At 35.8% G+C, this 16,696-nt stretch overlaps 4 protein-coding genes across 5 annotated transcripts; 2 read left to right on the top strand and 2 right to left on the bottom strand.

Annotated features, from left to right (window-relative positions):
* The first annotated feature begins 576 nt into the window (after positions 1 to 576).
* On the top strand, positions 577 to 7,245 carry LOC105963844 (chorismate synthase). Its single transcript, XM_012988322.2, has 11 exons — positions 577 to 1,541; positions 1,640 to 1,738; positions 1,873 to 2,084; positions 2,785 to 2,984; positions 3,192 to 3,297; positions 3,409 to 3,725; positions 4,171 to 4,572; positions 4,855 to 4,936; positions 5,031 to 5,102; positions 5,198 to 6,541; positions 6,810 to 7,245. Exons 1-11 carry the CDS (start codon positions 1,474 to 1,476, stop codon positions 6,950 to 6,952), a joined length of 3,045 nt encoding a protein of 1,014 aa, XP_012843776.2. The 5' UTR covers positions 577 to 1,473; the 3' UTR covers positions 6,953 to 7,245.
* A 362-nt stretch (positions 7,246 to 7,607) lies between these two features.
* On the bottom strand, positions 7,608 to 10,140 carry LOC105963845 (uncharacterized). 2 transcript variants are annotated; one of them, XM_012988325.2, is made up of 7 exons: positions 10,004 to 10,140; positions 8,961 to 9,076; positions 8,809 to 8,871; positions 8,680 to 8,727; positions 8,519 to 8,572; positions 8,212 to 8,269; positions 7,608 to 8,013 (listed from the first exon to the last, which is right to left on the bottom strand). In XM_012988325.2, exons 2-7 carry the CDS (start codon positions 9,042 to 9,044, stop codon positions 7,973 to 7,975), a joined length of 348 nt encoding a protein of 115 aa, XP_012843779.1. In that variant the 5' UTR covers positions 9,045 to 9,076; positions 10,004 to 10,140; the 3' UTR covers positions 7,608 to 7,972. The 2 variants fall into 2 exon arrangements, with proteins under 2 accessions (XP_012843779.1, XP_012843777.1); XM_012988323.2 differs by having other exon boundaries at positions 8,680 to 8,730.
* Positions 10,141 to 10,580: 440 nt separating this feature from the next.
* LOC105963847 (uncharacterized protein At1g01500) lies at positions 10,581 to 13,116 on the bottom strand. The gene is made up of 2 exons (XM_012988326.2): positions 12,208 to 13,116; positions 10,581 to 11,342 (listed from the first exon to the last, which is right to left on the bottom strand). The coding sequence occupies exons 1-2, from the start codon at positions 12,916 to 12,918 to the stop codon at positions 11,124 to 11,126; spliced, it is 930 nt and encodes a 309-aa protein (XP_012843780.2). The 5' UTR covers positions 12,919 to 13,116; the 3' UTR covers positions 10,581 to 11,123.
* A 1,175-nt stretch (positions 13,117 to 14,291) lies between these two features.
* Positions 14,292 to 16,079, top strand: LOC105964046 (heavy metal-associated isoprenylated plant protein 39-like). Its single transcript, XM_012988543.2, has 3 exons — positions 14,292 to 14,710; positions 14,956 to 15,034; positions 15,481 to 16,079. Exons 1-3 carry the CDS (start codon positions 14,699 to 14,701, stop codon positions 15,909 to 15,911), a joined length of 522 nt encoding a protein of 173 aa, XP_012843997.1. The 5' UTR covers positions 14,292 to 14,698; the 3' UTR covers positions 15,912 to 16,079.
* The last annotated feature ends 617 nt before the right edge of the window (positions 16,080 to 16,696 follow it).

The raw sequence follows: 16,696 nt of genomic DNA on the forward strand, positions 1-16,696 counted from the left end.
TAATAGGAGAAAGTAACCATAACTAAAACATATTTGAAATAAATATATTTGAAATGTTGGTATTATTGTATTGTAATGTTGGTATTAAAAATATATTTGAAATAAATATTTTTTAGAATTTTAATTAAAAAAAATTTGTTCCGGCCGCGACGGAGCCGCGACGGAACCGCGACGTGGCAATGGAACTGGAACGGCAGTGTCCGCGACAGCCGACTGTTCTGTGCCGGCAAACCATGATTGCGTTACTATATCATACAAAAATCTAATTAAGTCTCTCTCTCTCTCTCTCTCTCTCTCTCTCTATATATATATATATATATATATATATATATATATATATATATATATATATATATATATTCGATTTGGGTCAAAAGAAATATATAAAGGTCAGAGGGGGATTTGAAATGTTTTAATAGTTTGAGGGGGTGTTTGAGTGGAAAGGATAGTTTAATGGTTATTTGGTAATTTCAATAGTGTCAAGGGCTTTCAATGCGAATAAACGTAATTCATGGGTGCAAAATGTAGTTAAAACCCAAATGTTCATAATTATAAACGACTCCCTAGATTATTTCTGTTTAAGCGGTCAGGCACCCCTGCTTCCCCACGCGCAGCAACAACGGTGAATCATACGAGTTAATCGATAAAGCGAGGCGAAGAACACCACAAATTCACTTCTTTGCTTAATTGTATCATCACTTTCATAATATAGAGCGTGAACAAATTCCAATCGTTATTTCTCCATCGTGTTTCTTGAAATTCATTCGTAATCGCCCATTGTCCCTTCGTTCATTTTCCACAACAAATCGAAATATATAAACATATATATGTATGTATAGGTATATACACAAATAGACATACATATTGCATATGTATATATATGTGGCTTTATATGCATACAATATGTATATGCGAGATATCTCTCTTCCAACGCATGATTGATCGGAGAATAGGAAACGGAAATTGCGAGAATTTCAAACCCTAATTTTTGTTTTTTTTGGTTTGCCTTTGGCGTCTGTCTATTTCGATCCATGTATGAGCGGAAACCGCAGTTTTTGACTTTGGTTTTGATTTGATTGTAAAGAAAGCGAAAGGTCTGATATCTGCTGAGGAATTTGGGGGGTTTAGCATTTCAGGATTAGGGCAGAAAAAGGAGGTTATTCCAACTGCTGTATTTCGAATTTCGGGTGGGATTAGGGCACGTGTTTCGATTGAGCCGGATCAACTTGTGAAATTTTAGCTTAGTACTAGCATTGACATGAGCATGTATTGGATCAGCTGAATAGATTGAGGGATTTACACTTTGTTAAGACGGGAAATTCGAGGTTTTAAATTTCAGTTCGGGCAATTATTTGTTCTGTTTACGATAAGCACGGTTGACTCAGGTTTGGCTGGGTTAGGAAGATTTGTTTGATTTAGAGTACATTTGTTTGCTCTCGGCGAAGTTGTTGTTGTTTTATCGGGAACTGCAGAATGAGCTTGCAAAAGGAAGATGGAAGGTCCCTGGATAAGGGTTCTGAAAATTCTGATGTTGTTTCTAGGTAATTACTGAGGTTTTTGTTCTAATGAGTTCGTTTATATTCAGTCATGATTATTGTTTTTAATGTTTATTGACGAAATGGTTGTTTTGATGATACAGGAAACCCGAAATATCCTATTCAAGAAAGTTCCTATTATCTTTGAGTAATTTGGATGTCTGCAAGAAGCTGCCAAGTGGGTTTGATGAATCTGTGATAAGGTAAAGTCAAGGTTCTCTTACTGTAAAAATCATTTCATTTCTGTTATCGGCCTTGTGTTGAATTTCATCGACTTACTTCATATTTAGAAGACTTCTGCATCTTTACGCACGCTTATCTGTTCAATTTGAGACAGTGAATTTGAGGAATTGCTGAGAACAACAAATCAACCCAGAATTCATGGGAGCTCACCAATGCTGGGTTTCAAACGAAATGAGTATGGCTCATCATCTCCACCTACTCGGGGGGACTCTGGTAATTACTCTAAAGGCATTTATGGGAAGTGGGAAGGCCGTTCGTCGGGGCGTAACGATCGAGATAGTGATTCTCAATCTGAGAGGGATTCAGGTTTTGTTTAACATTCTTTTGTAGGCTTAAAAGTCATGTATTTCTATTTCTTTTGGTTACTACAGTTCAGAACAGGCTTTTGTAACTGTGAAGTGTACTCGAGAGGTCTAGTCGGCATAGAGGGTTAAGACTTTTGAGCCACAATTTTGAGAGCTGATCAGCTTAGAATTTTGATGTCTGGCTTGAGAACAGCTGTTTGTGAAGCACATTTGATATACTTGATTGGGATGTCTGTTATAGTTCCATCCTTTTACGAGTTTCTTAGGAAAACAAAGGGCAAAATATGTTTTGTTTGGCTTATTTGAAGTTATTCGTGTCAATAGGTTTTCTCTATCTGCACCTAGTGCCAGTCTTGCCATTGAATGAAAGAATGCATACTTTTTTCTTGAATATCAACATTAGCTCATTGATATAACATGATTCAAGAACATAAAGGAAAGAGTAATTACCGGTATGAGGTATAGATTAACATTAACTTGTAAGACACCCATTACAATTTGTTAATTTAATTAAGTTTTTTCCTGCACTTGAATGATGTCTGCAGTGTTTGTTTATGTGCCGTAGACTCGTATACACATTTTAGAACTTCCTTCCTCCATCATGCTTCCTAATTCCTTACACTACCTTACGGCTTTCAGTCATTAGATTTATGGATTTGTTTTCTTTTTCTGTGATTGATGGCTTAACTATTCTCTTACAGATTCTGGAAGGCGTTATGGCCCTCAATCTCGACGATCTTGGCAGAGTCCTGAGCATGATGGGCTTCTTGGGAGTGGTTCATTTCCAAGATCATCTGGTTATGCATCGGGGTCCTCTGGCTCTGCTCAAAAAGTGCGAGCAAATGAACAAAGTCAACCTACAAAAAGCACCGAGCCATATCAGCCTCCACGGCCTTACAAGGTAAAGTAGTCGTATAGATACAAAATTTTAATATTTTATTTCCTATACGTAGTTCTCTTTTTTTCTACCCATTTTCTAAATTGTTTTTGCTGATTTATTTTTAATTTTGAAATTGTTTTGGCTTATAAAAATTTACTAAAAATATGCCAAGAAAGGAGATCTGTTCAGTTCACCTGACATTATCTCATGTAACTAATGATTTTTCAGGCGGTACCTCATTTAAGAAGAGAAACTGACTTGCACAACGATGAAACTTTTGGTTCAATGGAGCATACCAGTGAGGATAGAGCAGAGGAGGAGAGGAAGAGAAGAGGTATCAACTTATACTTAATTGATCTCACTTATAGTTCCTGTATTCGTTATAGTAGACTTTTCATTCGTCGTTTTTTTGTTATATCCCTATTGTAAATGTAAATATTTGCAGCTGCTTTTGAGACGATGAGAAAGGAACAGCAAAAGACTCTGCAGGAGAAGCAAAAGACTAATCTGGGGAAGCCCAGATCTGATGGTTTCTCAGACCTTTGTGAAGGTTTGATGGATAGCAAAGAGGAAAGTGGACTTGTCAGGAATAATGAACTGGAGGTTTCTGCTGGAATTCCCATCTTGAGCAATGATTTAGAAAAAGCACCTTTTACATCACACTCTCCTGCATCTAGACCGCTTGTTCCACCTGGTTTTAAACACAATACCCTGGAGAAGACTTCTGGCTTTAAGTCTCTGATTCATCCTACTTTGTCAGAGGTATGATGCTTCCAAGTTTTTTGTTTTTGGGCAACTTTAGTTGGTTGCTGTTGCAGTATGCCTATGAAATATCTGTCAAAATGAAATGCTCATAATCATCTAGTAATGTAGTCTGATATCTTCATTTGCTGAATTTTTATCTCGTACCACCTTACCTGTTGAGGAACTGTTCTAATGGGAATGTCAGAGACTCAGAGAGAGGATCTTGTTGTCAATGAAAGTAAAATTTGTTCACTCTAATCTCTTAGAAATTTGGTGAGGACTTGTTTCCTTTGGGGGAGGATCTTGGTACTTCTATATTTTACTCGTATTCTGCTCTGTTACTGATGAATTTGAACCATTTTTAATCTTAATCTTAAAATTGTTTGATAATTGCTTCTTCAGGATTCCTTTGTGAAGATACTGTATATATGCCCATAATGTTTATATATCTTGTGCTTTGCAGGTGGGGAAACCTGTAACAGGGGAAAGCCTCGTTGACGCTGAAGCCAACCTTGTTCGAAATACTAATGATCGTTTAGAGAGACATCTGCCTCAAGAGGTCGGCGTGGTTGATGGGCAGCCGGCGAAGAAGATACATCATGCACTCCTTTTGAACAAAGGGGAAAATCGGAATGGTTTAGATATGCTTATTAAGAAACCTGGCGTGGAAGACCAATTACTCCAAGTTTCCAATCATTTAGATTCTCATGGAACCCTGGATGACCCTAAAATTGCTAAACTCAATGCAGAGATATTAGAGGGCAAAACTATTGGTGATTCCACAAGAAGCAATTCAACGTCTATTTTGGAAAAGATTTTTGGTAGCACATTATCTGTGAATGATGGCCATTCCAGTTCAGCTGTGGTAAGTTTTAACCGCATTCATGTAAGTTATTGCAAAACCATTAGTATAAGCGACATTGTAAACTAGAATGACGTGGGTAATTTTTCGTTTAACACAAACGGGTCTATATATGAAATTGGAGAGTGGCATGTCAACAGCTAATTCTAAGATTCAGCTGCAAAGTGAGATGTGAAATGATAAGAATGAGCATTAATATTACATTCAATGAAATGCTGGGTTATTTCTGCTTTCCTTATTTGTGTTGGTTGCTCCTAATTTCATTGGATGTGTAATCTTATATAGCATCACGATGGTAAACCTGATGATACATGGAGCCCCAGTTCTGCGCAGTCTTCTAAGTTTGCTCTGTGGTTTTCTGAGGAAGGTATATTCATGTGGTTTACATTTAACATTGGCAAAAGTCCTTCAAGTTCTATAATTGCATCTTTCTGATTTTTCTACCATCAAATAATTTGCAGAATCAAAGGCTGCTGCTGATGTCTCTTCTGCAGGGCCAAACAATTTACTCTCGATGATAGTTGGTGACAAAGGCAAGTATCAAGTTTCTAATGTTACACATGATTTTCTCCTTTAACACCTTTCAAGAATGTAATAAGACTTACTAAGCTTGATATGTCATCTGCAGCTAATGGGGTATCTGAACAAGTATGCATTAACAGCAAAGAGGAACCTACTCCGGCTGTACTTACCTGCGAAGACCTTGAACAATCAATACTATCAGAGTACAGTGCAAAGACTACGAATTTGCAGCCAGTCTTAAACAGCTGGAGCGCTACTGTTTCAAATACTGAACAACAAAGTGCTCATTCTGGGGATCATGCATCTCTAAACCTGCTTTCTCTGCTGCACAAGAGTGCAGACCAAAATAATACGAGTGTAAACTCTATTGGTCATAACAATTTGGTTGATCAACGGCTAGTTTCTCGAGAGCATGAATTGACAACAGTGTTCAACGATCCTAAAGGGAAAGAGAGTGATAAGGTTTTACCTGATTCAGGGAGTACTCTCACACTTGAAACACTCTTCGGAACTGCTTTTATGAAGGAGCTAAAATCAGTTGAAGCACCTGTTTCTGTCCAAAGGGGTTCAATTGGGTCTGCTCGATTTGATGCCCCAGAGCCTCATGGACTACCTTTACCAGTCACAGATAATGACATTTCTTCCACAACAACTGATAAAGGTGGGCTTCAAAGACCAGGTCACGACTATAAGGGCTCTTCAAACCAAAGGCAGAATACAACAATGAGGGACGCTGAGAACTGGCTTGTCTTTGATGATTCCTCAATTAAAAGAACTTCATCAAACCCCAAACACACTGGGTATGAATTCCAATTGCCAGCAGAGGAGAACTTAATTTCTGCCGGTGAGACTCAGGATCATCAGTTGCTGAGGTTTATGTCAACTGGTAAATCGATTAACAACACAAACCTCTCATCGGGTGCACCCATTATTAACATAATGGAAAAACTGGCAGCATTTGGTCCTGCAGCAGCTTTTAAAGATGAAGGTTCAGAAAGACTGCCCTTTCAACGAGATTCTTATGAACAAATAGAGCCTGATGTTTCGTACCGCAATCATCAAATGCAGCAATCATCGCCCCTTTTTCAACCTCCACAAATGTCTCAAGTGAGGCCGTTGTATCATCACTTGGAATCTCATCCTGCTCAAATGAGTCCCCCCATTTTCAATCATGATTCTCCAGCCAATAACCAGTTTGCTTCAAATATGGCTCGGCCTTCTTTTCATCGCCCTAATGTTAGGGTTGCTGGATTTGATGTTCCTTCGCAACATTCGATGCTGCATCAGATGCAAATGCCAGTCAACCATTCTCCACAATTTCCAAGGGGCGGTCCAGTTTCTCGTAATGGCATGCAACCAACTAATTTCATCCACGAGAGGAACCAAATGCCAGGTTTCCCTTTTGGCCCGCGCCAGCCAAACGTTGACAACACTGGGGTTCCAATGCCAGGTAAAATCTTTATATCCCGTTTCACTGTATAATGCTGTATAATGAGAAAATGGGAGATGATCTTCTCTTTTGAAAATACTTCGAATAATTAGAGTTAGGGATAGTTTTCCAGAAGAAAAACGAGACCTTAGTTTGTCTGGTATATGTGATTTTGTTTTAAATTATGTTCAAGCTCGCTAGCTTGGAGAGTAACGATCTTTGTTTCGAGTTTATTAAAATCTCTGTTTAGTTCGTACGATGTAACCAGCTGTAAATACCGACTCTGCAGGCAACACCCCGGAAGCTATACAAAGGCTAATTGAAATGGAGCTGCGGGCAAAGTCAAAGCAAATCAACCCTTTTGCTGCACCAGGTCACACCAGCCAAGGGATGTATGGTCATGAGGTAGACATGGGTTTCCGACATAGATAAGTTGATTTCGATTACACGTGGCAGGCAGTGCAAAAGCTTATTCTGAATGCGGAAAATGCCATCTCTGCAAAAACGATTAGCACATCGGTGGCTAATTTTATGGAATGAAATTCATTTCTTGTGTAATTTGGTATAATTTTTCTTTACGAGACTCTGCGGGAGAAAAAATATAAGAGCGATATGTGTGTTTGTTACAGTTCAACAGTTGTGCCTCTCCCTTTGCTTTTTTCACTTCCCCTTTTTATGATGTTTCTCTTTTTTGACTCGTCTGCATCTGATTTTTCTCATTCTAACTTAGCATTTGTGGTAGCTCTCTAGGATTTTTGTGTCATAAATATATTTATACGCACACACACACACAAACATTTCCCCTATTCTTACAACGGTTATTGAGATGCTACACCGGGTGATTATTTGATGTGATGAAATAACGTCCCACTAAGCACATGTACACATGGATGTGCGTGTGATTATGTGTCGACAGTTAATAATCAACTGTATTTCACCGGGTGTATCAACAAATAAACCTTCTTACAACACTAACAGGACGAGAAAAGTTTAAGGTGGTTTTCGTTTTCAGTACTTCTTGATATCGGAAAAGGAGCAAAATAAATTCAGAAAAACACACGCACAAACTTCATGATTCGAAAACACATTTATCCCACACAAGACTGCAAAAGAAGATAGATTGATCATTGAAGGAAATTAAAGCAACCCACTTATAATAGTACGAAAAAAGAAGAAAATGAACCGGGATTACAAATTTACGTCCAACCTCAAATCTTGAATTCATAGTCTCGACTGGATAACAGGAAATAGTTTACAACAGGAAAAAGTTCATGAAGACCTCTTGATCTGGAGAAATACACAAACATATATGTGCATTTTTCCTCTATTTGGGGCACCTGAAGATCTTATTTTAGCAGAAATTTAGTCCCACCAAAAGTTACGATGCAGGTAAATATTATATGCAGGTAATATCAGAGTTCCCCATGATCAAAAGGATCAACATATGCTTTTTCATTCGTTGGTCGAGTCTTCTGGTTCAGCAGTATTTCCATCTACACAGAAATAGAAAGTACAGTTAATTGCTCTTTAGATGCACGATGGCCCTAGCCTGCTGATTTCACAAGAGATAATTTCTTTTAAATATTTTAAATGAAATGTAAAACCGAATAAGAAACTGATGCTATTCTAGACAATAAATTTAGAAACTATAAATTATCATTTCATGAAATTTGAGAGCAAATCATGCTTACCTTCACCTTCCGATGGAGCATATTGAGATTTGCGATAACGTGTTTGCTGCTGAGTTGGCTAAAAACATCACAAAATACAAAACAAGACAAAGAACGCGTTATCAGAGAATATGCACCCACCACGAACCTCCAGACTGTTCAAAATTCTTTACCGTAATGACACATTTAAAGAAAATATTATAATTGAAGACAACTGGACGAAAGCAAAAAAAGCTTTTACCAGTAAATAAATTTCACACCAAAAACAATATCGATAAATGAATTCCTTTTGCCATTAGAATTATGTCACAAACTTAATAATAGCTACCTGTAGTTTTGGCCGGAGAGCCTCCAGTGGTCCTTTGGGTTTCGCTACACCTTGCTGTAGCCATAAAGCATAAATGAATATTAATTACTGTTTACAAATATGGGCACTATTACAATCTTAAAGTTTACAAAAAATAGTGCAGACCGAAAAAAAATTAGTACCTTTCCCAGAGCCCAATCAGCAGAGTCAAAGTAGGCACGTTCATGGTCCTGCTATTAAACTAAAACTCTCAGAAAAGAATCGTCAACATTCTTTTTTTACACAAGGATGCAAGAAGCTTAAAATACTACCTTGGAAATGAGCGGTGGTTTCTTAGGCACGATTCCACCGTATTTCTTCTTTACAGCTTGCTCCTGCAAACAAAACATAACGAGTTTGATGAAAACTAAGACACAAACACAGTTAAGAAAATACGGCGTAAAGAATATGATCTGAACACAACTTCCTGTTGTGCCGATGGCATTGACTTTTCAGCATCCTCCATAACAACTTCTGTCTGTTCTTTGACTTCCTCGGTGTTTGACATATTCCCCCCTTACGAGTCCCAGAAAAAAAAACCTGCAAAAGTCAACGGTCTCAAAAAAAAAAAATATATATATTCGGAATATCATCCACTTGTTAATTGAAGAATAGTGAGTATGCAAAGTGTATAGGCTAGGCACTCCATAAAATACTTTCTTTAAGGTATAAATTCCTCCCACTATGGTGAAAACGGTTTCAGGAGATTAACGTTCAGGATACAAAACATGCCAACTAAAAATCGATAGTTACACTCTTTCAAATTTTGTTAGAGAAGAAATCAAAGAAAGGCCGATTGAACAAGTCAAGTTAAACACTCTGAACCTATATTCAAGTTCGATATTCTTCAAAATGTATGGCAACTATCCTGGACAACTGCACAAATAAGTGATAGTTTTACAAATTGTCATAAAATAAAAAAATCCTAATAACTCTTACCAAAACACCACATTATTTCGACATTCTTCACAAATTAGCACACACTCTCTTAATTCCCATAGCATTAGCATTCCGAATACTTCAACATAATTTCGATTCTTTCATCGGTTAATTTTCTAATCAACCGCACTCGAGATTTAATTTTTTTTAATTAACTCAGCTTTATAATTACCCCAGAAGAAAATTTAACAAGTATAATTAAATACAGATGAACATGAAATCAAAACAAATTCAAAAGCAAATCCGCATTACATTTCACACAATCACGGAAAATCAAATGCGGATAAACATGCAATTCAAGATACTCACAAATCACAATTACATTTCCATTAATTTCATTAAATCTCCGATAACCTAGATCAAGACAGATCTCAACACAATCTGTTCGCGCGCAGCATGAAAGAATTACAGATAATAACGAAAATAACAAACACAGTCAATCAAAATCGATGCAGAAGATAAAACTAGTAATTCGAACAGCTAAACAACAGCAAATTAATCTGCAATAAAAAAAAAGGAAAAAATTACCTGGGGGAATTGATTGAAGTAAGGTTCTACTGCAGATCGATTGCGTATGTATCTGTGTTGGGTGTGTGAAGAGAGAACCGTTTCAGGACGGTAAAATAGATCATTATTATTTATTAATACTGCAATTAAAGAAATTGGGAGGACTGTGAGAAATTCCAATTATGCCCTTGAATTATTCAATACTTATTTTTGTTCATTCCTTATCTTTTTCGACTTACACTTGAACTTCTATAAATTAATACAGGCAAAATTCTATTAATTTAGCGAAATATTAAATTATTAAACTAGTAATTTAATAGGTTTTTATCGAGTCAAGACCAGAACAAACCTTTAAACGAGATTATTAATTTATCGGAATTCTACTGTATTATTATCAATTCTATAAATTCTGTATTTATATATATATAAAAAAGATATTACATTAAGCTCTAGTAAAGTATAAATATCACAAATGAAGGTACATATTAGTAAGTAAATAAGAATTGTTATTAATTTCAACTTTGTTAAACCGGTTTGAACTGTTGAACCGCTTACAATAGCTAAACCGGTTTGGTCTTTTTCGACCAACTATGCCCCATAAAAAAGAGATTGTTTATTTGAATATATAAAATAAAACCTTCATACAGCAAATTCCAATTTCCAGCCAAGGCCAATCTAAACAAAACTGCAGGAGAAAAAAGAAAGAAAAAAAAAACAAAAAACAATTGCCATGAATATACAGTAACCTTACAGAGCAGCAAACTCTTGTAACTAACCATGGCTGCTTATTTGGGCTTTAAAACAAAATTGACCAAATAAGCGTAAAAAGGAAAAAAACGAACAAAAAAAAAATCAAGAGCAAGATCTGAACTCGAGACTTTCGACTAAAAAACAGTACATGTAAAAAATGGGACACACTAAACATAGAGGTCATATCAACAGACCTTCTCCCAAAATCTCCTACGAACAATGCTTCCTCGGTAGCAAGCATAATAAGACGGAAGATAACTTCTAGAACCTTCCAAGAATCCGATGTGCTCTATCACTTTCTCGGCAACATGACGGAATATTCTAGTTTAGTTATCCGGAAAGGAAGCATACTTGCATATTAATCGTTATAGTAAGTATGAATGGCGTAAAATTAGAAAAATCTCCGCCTGAAATTCCTAGTGGTAGCTTGATAAGATCGAAAGAGAAGACCAACACCAAGGCACATACCCAGCCCTATTCCTACTCCAACTCGAACACCTGCGTTGAACCACGAAAGTTCGCCATCTTCAACAGAATACATGTCTTCTAAGTAATAGTTTGGTTTAACCTTCCCATCCGAGTCGTAATCGTCCGTGTCTGCTTTCATCAACTGGATAAAAAGCCCAAATTCAAGTGTATATGTCAATATATTATCATCTTAGCAAAATATATCCATTATTTTTACGACAAGATCACAGCTATCAATAGAGTTACCATCCCCATGGCACAATAACTAAACTGAAGTTCAAGTGCTTCCGAATTTTAGTAGAAGTGTTGAAATCACGCGCTAGTTTTACCCATGTCCCATGATTATCTACACATAACATTAACTATAACTTAAGAAAATCCAATCTTATGTGGGAAAGTGAACACTATTAGGCAAATTCAGTGGTGTGCAAACGTGTTCCCTTAGTTGGGAAGCCTCAATTGATTCTGCTTCATTAAATATAAGTTTGACGGAATGGAAAATGTCAAAGATCAATCAATGGTCTCAATAAATAACATAGTTAGCATTACACGTGTTATTAGCAACCTGATCACTCGACATTTACTGTGTTTGCAAGCAATAAGCTTTGTGGGCTTTGTGGTTGTCCTTGACTCGATTAATCTCGTCTCTAGACAAATATTTAATTCTCAGCAAGAATAGCATCGTCATGCGATCAAGGTTGCCTATTTCCCTCCCCCAGGTACTGAAAATCATCAAACTAATAGATGAATTTTTTTCTTCTAAACAATATTTAAGTTCGCAAATATATCACTCGTCGTGATTCCAAACTCTCAAACATTTTCATCGAACAATTTTCCTCAAAGATTATTTTCATTGATGCTCCTTTACAATAATGTGCTCTTAACTTTTGCACCCTACCTCAACGTATACTTAGATATCCCCCATTAATATGCAAAAATTGGAATCTAAATATAAAAATAATAAATCAAAAATCAAAGCTGAAATATCATAAAGACAATCGGCTAACCTGTGAACTTCTTTGCCGAACCAACTCGTTGCTAAAACTCGTGTTATCCTTCCCTATCTCCTCATCCTCAGGTATCGCATCGAGCATCCCTTGCCTCAACACCTTCTTTCTTGGACTGACTAAAGTCATCTTCGTCAAAATAACCGGCATTCCTGAGCAGCACCCCGCAACATAAACCTCGATCGTGGGCGACGAAACACCAATCTTCGGCTGAAAAAACGTCGACCTCCCACTCATTGCAGTGACATTCGCCACATAGCAATCCATATTCCAACCATTTTTAGAATCGCTCACTGATTCACCACCATTACTACACCACGCCGCCGGAGCAGCATCATATTCATCCCTCTGCACCGAGCCGCAGAGGATCAAATCCAATTCATTTCCATCTTCATGGCACACCTCGAATTCCAAGGGGCCGGAGATTTTGACGCTGTCGGTGTTGACGTACGTGACGTCGGAGGTGTCCTTGCTGCAACGATCGCGGCGGAGCGTGACCGAAACGGCGTCGGATGGGGGGACGCGAACGCCGTTGATTTCCAGGAAAACGCCGGCCTCGCGGCGGAGATGGCGGAGGATGAGGTGGTCCGGGAGGCATTCCACCGCGCAGGGGGCGACGCGGACGTAGAAGAGCCGGATTTCCATGCAGCCGCCGGTGAAAGTCAGGGGTTTGTAGATGGATAATTGCAATTCATCTTCGTTATTGTACATCTCCAAAACCCTAAGCTTCGGGAAAAAGTTTATGGAACGTTTTCCGAATTTGGGATCATACAGGAGAAATTTTCAAATGATCAGAAGTGCCGAATCATGGGATTAGGGTTTCCCATTTGGAGAACGAATGTGAAAAAAGGGGGAAAATGAAGTAAATGATAAAGTGGAGCGTGTCGTTCACACGCATTAGGCGCGTCTGAGACCATTGGGAATGACAAAATTTGATATAGTACATTATCTGTTCATTAAAAAAATAAAAAATAAAAATAAAAAATAAAAACAATAACATGAGATTTAGAAGGGTGTTATTTTATATATGTTTTATTATAAGATATTTTTTACCTTTATAATATGCTATACTTTACTATAAAAATAAGCTCTCAAACAATTTGGACAATTAGCATAGTAAAATGTATTGCCTCCTTGTAATTATATTTGTCTCTTTAAAGCAACTCCAACCGTACGATCGAAACCTATAATTTATATCTTCTGCACAATTTCAATTCAAAATCGTATTTTCAACTGGAAAAGAAACTTCTAATCGAAAGAAGACATGAACCAACGTACACGACATTTGAACCTTGAATGGAAAATAGTAAAACTATTTCTTTACCATCACTCCTCTATTGGAAACAATAAGTTCACAGTCAATCTCCAAATAAATAGAATGCATAACATATCTATTATATAATTTTTTAAACTAATAATTGCAAGAGAGGGAGGAGATAATCTTGTAATTCTTTTTCCTATCTTCAAATATTAAAAAAGAGTTTATAAATAAATAATATTCATGAAAAGGAGGAAATGAATGGATAAAATACACAAATGGGCCACACCAAAAAAAACCCATTGAATATAAATACAAATTGGAACATTTTTTCTAGATCCACTTGAGCAAAATAGTGTGACCAAATAATAATATACTTGTCAAGTATGGTGGCCCGTATATATTGATTGCAGATATATATATATATATACATATAGGCCGGCTATTTTTCTCCGCCTACATATCTTCAATTTGACATAAAGTGAAATTTCATAATAATTCAATGCAAGAATAATCTAGTTGTAATAAATTTTATTTAGTTTTTATATATATACTACAATGTAGCATCTAAAAAAATAAAAAAGATTATGGTAAAAAAAAAAAAAAAAAAAAAAAAAAGCCATAATGCATGCAATGCAATAGCAATACTCAGGCTTTGTCATTGAGCACGGCTGACACGGTGACGTTTTGAGCTTCACTCTCTGGAAAAGTTCCCTGTGGGTCCCGCAAAAGAAGGAGCAATTATAAAATAATAATTTAATAATATTTTTTATTTGGTTTTGCAGTAAAATAACATTTTATGTAAAGTAAGCTCCCCGCTGGCGTCGTGTGGTTTTTCACTGACGTCACATTCGCTGAATAGATACGTGCACTGTTTCTCATTCTCTCTCTCTCTCTTCTTTCTCTCTCTAAATCTAGAGAGAGAGATAGAAGTGGGCAATACTGCTCTTTCTTTCTCTTTCATATTCAGCTATTCAATTTGTTTTGTTTTTGTTACCAGAATTTCTTTATTCCTTATAATAATTAATTAACAAATAATAACCCCTTACCCCATCATTCTTGTCATTTGTCTTTTCCTCTCTCTCTCTCTCTCTCTCTCTCTATATTTCTTTCTGTTTTTCAATCTCTTCATCTTCTTCTTCTCTTCATTTCTCTCTCTCTTAATCTCTCTCACTTTTCTTTTCAAGTGTAGAAAAACACTTGATTCTCTGCTTCTTTGATCAAACCCTAAAAATGGAAGTAAAGGTCTGATCTTTGATTCTTTCTTTCTATATATTTCTCATCAGTTTATTTAATTTTATATTGTGAATATTATTTGCTTTTGTAGAATCTTTTTGGGGATCTTTCAGATGTTTGCTTTTACACCCCAAGATCCTGTCTTTCTTTTGTTATATCTTTATTATTCCTAGTACATAATTTATTTATTTTTAAATTAAATTTTAATTTTCCAACAATTGATGATTTATGGGTTAATTTTTTTTTTTTTGCAGAAATTTGTATTGAAGCTGGATTTGCAAGATGACAAAGACCAGCAGAGAAGGGCTTTGAAGACTGTGTCTGCCCTTTCAGGTATATATTATGAATGCTTATTCTTAATAAATAAATTCATTATCTTTGTTAAAAAAAAAAAAAAACTAATCTTGAATTTAGTATTATTAATTTTTTTTTCAGAGGCAAACTTATACAATGGTATGGGTTGTTGGAGGTGATTTAATGTATTGGTTTATTGCTGTTGTAATATAATAATTTAAACATATGGCAACAGGGGGGCCATTGCCCCCACCGTTTTCTGAAAAATCTAGTGATGAAATAATTTTAAAAATGATTTTTTTAGGAAATTAAAAATAATTAAAAAAACCTATGGTTTTACTTGTCTACTTTGTTATGTGTCTAGAAACTGGATTGTGTTTGTCTTATTTATTGCAAATGCATACTATTAATTAACTACTTATAGATCTAATATATTAGCATAAAAGACACATTTTTTAATTTCCTTTTTTCTTTTTTTTTTGCAGGAATCAATGAAATTTCGGTTGATCTCAAAGGAAAGAAGCTAACGGTAATCGGAACAGTCGATCCAGTCACCGTGGTGAGTAAATTGAGAAAAAAGAATTGGCCATCGAATATAATCTCAGTGGGCCCCGCCAAAGAGCCGGAGAAGAAAGAGGAGCCGAAAAAAGAAGAGCCCAAGAAAGAAGAAGCCAAGAAAGAGGAACCGAAAAAGGAGGAAGAAGCAAAAAAAGAAGAACCGAAAAAAGACGAGGCGAAGAAAGAAGAACCGAAAAAGGAAGAGGAGAAAAAAGCCGAACCAGAACTTGTGGTCGCCGCCAACACGGCAATGCCTTATCGGCCGTATTATAGACCGTATAATTACCCACCTCCAAACACATACTACTATGTGCACCATAGCATGGAAGAGAATCCAAATGCTTGTGTTATATGCTAATTTTAATTGTCTTGATCAAAATTTCAAAATTGAAGTATATGGTAATTAATTTGTGTTATTTTTCTAATTACTATTGTTCTTGGTTTTTAAGTATAGAAACAAGAAAAATGATGCAAATGTATCTTGGTGTTGTGTGTATATAAGTTGAATAAAAGTTTTTGATAATCATTTTATTTTATTTTTTATTTTTTGTTTACTAGTCAAGAGTTGTTTTGTGCTTCATTATTCTTTTATTTATGCCCATATTGTTAGATGAAAGATCACTTGGTTTTTCATTTTCATCACAAGACAAAAAGTTTTTGAAGGGGCAACAAATAAAGTGATGATGATTGATATTTGACATGACAAAATTGCTTTGCTATTACACATTGGAAGCTCTATGTTATTCATTTTATTTTGTATTTATTGAGTTTGTTTCTTTCCTTGTTAGAGAAATTCCTAATTATTGTATGATTTTTGTTTTGAAGAAATGTGTGTGTTTGTTTAATATGTTCGATTGATTGGATTAAAAAAAAAGTGGTATGTGATTAATTTTGTAGTAGTAGTGCATTTTCATAGCTATTAATTTTGCAGGTAGTTATTAAAAAAAAGTCCAAAATATTATTGAATAGTTGCTAAATTAGGAGCATTGAAGAAATCACATTTAGTAATAAATTTAATAATAGATCCAAGATAACTTCACTATTTCACTGACTAAATAATATTGGGTGCCATTTTGCGATAAATATTTACCAACAAAAATACAAAGGAAAAAATGAGACCATAAAAGATAAGAGATACAAACA

The sequence above is a fragment of the Erythranthe guttata genome, chromosome 2, assembly GCF_056151865.1.
Source record: "Erythranthe guttata isolate IM_541 chromosome 2, IM_541, whole genome shotgun sequence".
Classification (NCBI taxonomy): domain Eukaryota; kingdom Viridiplantae; phylum Streptophyta; class Magnoliopsida; order Lamiales; family Phrymaceae; genus Erythranthe; species Erythranthe guttata.